Source organism: Pteropus vampyrus, unplaced genomic scaffold (genome assembly GCF_000151845.1).
Source record: "Pteropus vampyrus isolate Shadow unplaced genomic scaffold, Pvam_2.0 Scaffold94, whole genome shotgun sequence".
Lineage (NCBI taxonomy): Eukaryota > Metazoa > Chordata > Mammalia > Chiroptera > Pteropodidae > Pteropus > Pteropus vampyrus.
The window spans coordinates 95,699-101,127 of NW_011888875.1; the positions used below are offsets into that span (position 1 = coordinate 95,699).

Below are 5,429 nucleotides of genomic sequence, written 5' to 3' on the forward strand. Positions count from 1 at the left end.
CCCTCCCTCCTGATAGGTCGAATAAGGAGAAGATCTCAGGCCCAAACTGAAGTTTGTCAGACTGGGTGTTTAATGGTCAGGAGTTCCGTAATGCCTGTTACCCTTGGGAACAGAGGCACAGAAATGAGGTTTCATGGGGCCTGAGTGGCCTTGAATCACAGGCTGTCTCCTACAGGAGTAGAGATGGTTGCTGAACCAGGCATTTGGTGGTGAGGTTGTCCCATAGGTAGTTCACCCTTTTCTAGAAACCTGTGTAATTCGTGTGTCATACACCAAATCTATACTAGGCACTCTGGAACAGCTAATCCCTAGCATGAAGAGTCGGTGACCTAGCACAGGTGTGTGCTACACAAGTAGGTGTGTATAATTACCATGCCGGGTGTACATAGTTCATGTTGATACAGGTGTTCAGAAAAGTCCTAGTCATTTCAGTTGTCTTTTTGCATTTTCCTCCTGATTTCCCATTTTTGTAGTGAGGAAGAGTTTTTCATTTTTGTCTCTTTTGTGGCTCTGTACTGGAATCTCATTGTGGTTTTAATTTGCATTTCCTTTGTAATGACTGTAGTCGAGAACCTTTTATATATTAATTGGCCATTTCGATGTCTTTTGTGAAGTATTTGATCAAATCTTTTTGTTTTCCTTTTGGGTTATCTGTCTACTGTTAACATTTTAGTGCATTTCTCTATTTTCTATGTATTTGTGAACATCTCTGGGAACGTTGAGATTCTTATAGAACTGCACTGTCCAATATGGTAATTACTAGGTGTACTCATGTGGCTATTTAAGTTAATTAGAAATTAAGTTAAAAATTTTTAAATTTAGTTCTTCAGTTGCACAATCACATCAGAGCTCAGTGCTTAAAAGCAGCTGATTGGTAGCTACTCTGTTAGACACACGGGCATAGAAAATTTCTGTATCACAGAGTTCCGTTGGACAGCAACATTCTAGAACTTTTAAAAAATATTTTTATTTTGCAATTACCATTGACATACAATATGAGTTCCAGGTGTACACCATAGTGATTAGACATTTATGTAGCTTACAAAGTGATACCCTGATAAGTCTAGAACTCATCTGGCACCACACATAGTTATTACAATATTGTTGATTATATTCTCTATGCTATATTTTACATCCCCATAACTGTTTTATAACTGGCAATCTGTACATCTTAATCCCTTCCCGTTTTCACCCCTCCTGCCAACACCCCTCCCATCTGGCAATCATCAATTTTGTAGAACTTCCTATTATAGTGGTTAAATTGACAAGAGCTGCATCTTCCAGCTCTACATTCTCTCTTCTATTCTGGCCTCCTTCCTAGGGAGAAACAATAGGTAAAAGAATTCAGTTTTAGGTCATTCGCTCACTTTTTTTTTTTTTAAGTACAATTTTCGATTCATAGCGAAGTTGAGCAGCTGGTACAGTGATTTCCCATATATTCCCTACCCACACACATGCACAGCCTTTCTCATTATCAACATCCTCCACTAGTTGTACATTTGTTTAAACTGATGAATCTGCACTGACTCATCATTATCAAAGTCCATAGTTTACATTAGAGTCCGGTCTTGGTGTTGTTCATTGGACAAATGTATAATAACAGGTATCCACCATTATAGTATCATACAGAGTAGCGTCACTGCCCTAAAAATCCTATATAGTCCTGCCTCCATTTCAAACCCTGGAAACCACTGATCTTTACTTTCTCCATAGATTTGATTTTTACATAACTTCATATAGTTTGAGTCATACAATATGTAGCCTTTTCAGACGCTTCTTTCACTTAGTAATATGCATTTAAGGTTCCTCCACGCCTTTTCGTGGCTTGACAGCTCATTTCATTTTGGTCTGAATAGTATACCACTGTCTGGATGCACCACAGTTTATCCATTCACCTACTGAAGAACAGTTTGGTTACTTCCAAGTTTTAGCTATTATGAGTAAAGCTGCAGTAAACATCTGTGGGCAGATTTTCGTGTTGACATAAGTTTCCAGCTCCTTTGCGGATATACCACGCAGCAAGATTGTTGCACCATATGGTAAGAGAATGACCATATGTCATTAGTTTTGGAAGAAACTGCCAAACTGTCCTCAAGTGGCTGCGCCGTTTTGCATTCGCACCAGCAACACATGGGAGTTCCTGTTGCTCCACATTCTCACCAGCGCTGGTGGTGTCTGTTCTGGATTTGGCCAGATTTAAACATCCCTTTGTTTTAATTTGCATTTCCCTGATGATGTGATGTGGAGCATCTTTTTATGTGCTTATTAGCCAGCTGTATATCTTTAAGGTCTTTGGGCCGTTTTTTAATTGGGTGTTTGTTTTCTTATTGTTGAGTTTTAAGAGTTTTTTGAATATTTTGGATAATATATAGCTTTGGATAACATATTTTTTATCAGATGTGTCTTTTCTTTCATCTGTGGTTGTAGTTTAATTCTCTTGACAGTTTTTCACAGAGTAGAAGTTTTTAATTTTGATGTAATCTAGTTTATCAATTTTTTTCTTTCTTGGATCAAGCCTTTGGAATGATACCTAGTCATCACCAAACCCCAAGTCATCTAGATTGTTTTCTGTTATCTTCTAGGAGTTTTTTTATAGTTGACATTTTTCATTTAGTTCCGTGATTCGTTTTGAGTTCATAAGTCATTTGCCCACTTTTACTGCAGAGAAAATGCTAACAGCTTGTTGTCGCTGCATCTGTGTACCACCCCTCTACGGTAGCTAGTGGGTCTGCCCCTTTGCAAATACAATTTATGTCTTTTAGTTAAATTTGAGATATCAGTCTATTCATTAACACCCTTTCACTGTGTTCCAGGAGTAGCTACCCAGATCACAAGGAGGGGGAGGGGCCCGATGGGACTGAGGAGCTGCCCTCAGAAAAGACCTTGGACTACGATGATGAAACCATGGAGCTGATCCTACCTTCTGGTAAGTGCATTTGTCACAAGTAACTCAAGGCCAGCGAGCCGTTGGAGACGTCTGTTCCTATCCATCCTTTTCCATACTGAGGGAAATAGAACATAGAACTTAAAATGTGTATTCGTGTTCTCAGGTGCGTGGTACACTCTGAAGGTTGCCCCTCAGCTCTGTGTTGGCTTTTTTGTTTAAACTGGATCAGTGTTTTTGCTCATTTCTGTTCTGACTCAATGCCTAGATCAGTCATATAATTTCTTTTCAAATATGTAGACCTGTTCTATTCCTTTGATTTATTTTTTGGCCCCGTCTAGGTTTTTCTTGTTAATCTTGTCCTTCATCTTATTCCTTGAACTGATTCCTGTTTCCTTGTTTTGCTCAGACTTCTGAATGGTGTCTGGCATGCGTGGATCTGATTAGCGGTGCCTGGGTTGCCTGTTTCTGATGGTCGGGGGGAGGCTTAGAGTTTGAATTCTGCCTTCTGCTTTGGGGAACAGTATTCATAATCATGGGAATTTAACAAAGGAATGAAGAGATGAAGGAAAGCTGTGAATATGAGAAGCATCCACTATTGTTTACGGTGTTATGATTAGCTGATAAGAAAGGGAACGGGATGGTAGAGATGATAAGATAATAAGATCCTAATAATACCTGGTATTTCCTGAGCAGTGAGCACATTCAGGCAGATATTTTATTTTCACAACAAGCCTCCGGGGCTTGGAATCACATTTGCCTGCAATACTGGGAGCAGATTGCTTTGCCTCTGCATCATCAGACAGTCAACGAAGGTGGCATGAGATGAGCTTGAAGGTCCAATATCCCTGGTTTTTAAAGCCTGGGTTTCCTCACTCACAGCTGCAGGCTGTTTACTGAGTCATGCTATTTTAAGGTGCTGGATAATAAACCTCAGGAGAGCTCTCTGAGGTAGGCTTGGGAGTAGTGAGGTGACTGGTTTGGTGCTAGAGTACTGCGAAATAACTACTTTCAGACAGACAGACTCATCAGGAAAGACCAAAGGTTCCTAACTAGGCCACACATGTGTTTTTTTCTATGGAAAGGCTTGGCGTGGATGTTGCCATGAAGCTAATTTGAGAAAGATTCTAATGTGAAGAGCTTAGTCATATTTTATTCACTACATTTAGTAGATTTAGCTTTAAACTGGTTTCAAAAGCAGCAGTTGTGGTACCTAAAATCTAGTTACTTCAGATCAATTAGCTTTCCCAGAGCCAGTAACAAAGAGCATCCGGTAGAGGGCACTGTGGGCATTGTTTTGAAAACTGATCTGGCTGTGTTGCTTGAGTTCTTTGCTGTTCAGTTCTTGAGGAGTAAGTTAGTGTGAAAGACACATCGAGTTAGCTGCTGACGCCAGATGAAACTTGGTGGATCCACAAGAGATACATAACTAATCTTAGGAAAATTACCGTAAGTGGTTATTGCTGTGGTGACAGGTAGATGGACAGGTTGTGACTTCACCATAACTCATATAAGCTACCTGTTATATATATTGTGCAGTCAGTGTGTTCTAAAAATAATTTTCGTTGATACGGGCCTTTAAGTTGAGCTGTTAGCACATTATACTTGGTGCTTCATGTCAGATGCTCACTGTCATTGTCAAAGGGCAAGGGCGGCTCTAAACACTGCGTGTTTTATTTCTCCTGCCAGCTGTCGGAAACGTTGGCATTGAGTAATGACACCTTTTCAAGGATGTTTTAAAAAGCCAAACTTCAATAAACATTTCCAAGTACTGCTTAATAATATAAGTATATTGATTTATTATGTACTAATAACTGGCATTATTATTTAATGATTCCGAGGTAGCCATCATTACAAACCTGGAGCGTCCTGACCTAACGTTGCAAATAGAAAAATCACAACAAACGATGCTGGAGTTTCCTGCTAGAGCCTCCGTTTAAGTTGTGTTGTTTAAGTTGTGTTGTTATCCGTCAGCTGTGCCACCCTTACGTCTTGTGGTCAGAAGCTTTGTTAACGCTAAGCTGCCAGAACAGTCAGGTTCGGGGAAGCATGTCATGTTTTCATCCACGTTGGTATCCAAAGCCCATGTATCGTCTTTGATTTGAAAGTTTCTTTTTGCTATCCCTTGAGTCTGATCACAAAAAGAGGCAACTACTTTTCTGTATCTGTGTAGCAAGCAAACTGTTTCAGGTAGCTTGCCAGATAGAGGGACTTAAAATAACCTGGCAGAATTTTCTCATGTCAATTAAGGATCTAGATCCTAAAAGCAAATACAGCCACCTGTCTTACACAGAGGATTCTGAAAGAAATGGTTTTAAATATGTAAATTTCAAACTTTCCTAGAAACTGTACACGTATTTTCTGTGTTCATTTTCTGTGAAATAGATGTTTCATGTCTTGTGTATATGTAGTGGTTAAATTTCTACATCTGTCTGGAAAGGTGTTTGATTGCTTATTTCCTAATTAACATTCTTATGAAAACATAACTTGTAGTAAGCTCGCAGGCAATGCTGATACCATTGGCCCAGGCTCACCTTTTGAGAGC

General features: G+C 39.5%; 1 protein-coding gene across 1 annotated transcript in view; it reads left to right on the top strand.

Annotated features, from left to right (window-relative positions):
- The window catches only part of ZNF622 (zinc finger protein 622), a gene marked incomplete at its 5' end in the record, with an annotated part of 12,521 nt that overhangs the window by 2,394 nt on the left and 4,698 nt on the right, over window positions 1-5,429 (top strand). The window contains one exon of the mRNA XM_023532948.1: window positions 2,774-2,926. Within this exon, the coding sequence (XP_023388716.1) occupies window positions 2,774-2,926 (153 nt within the window). The remainder of the gene's footprint in view (window positions 1-2,773; window positions 2,927-5,429) is intronic.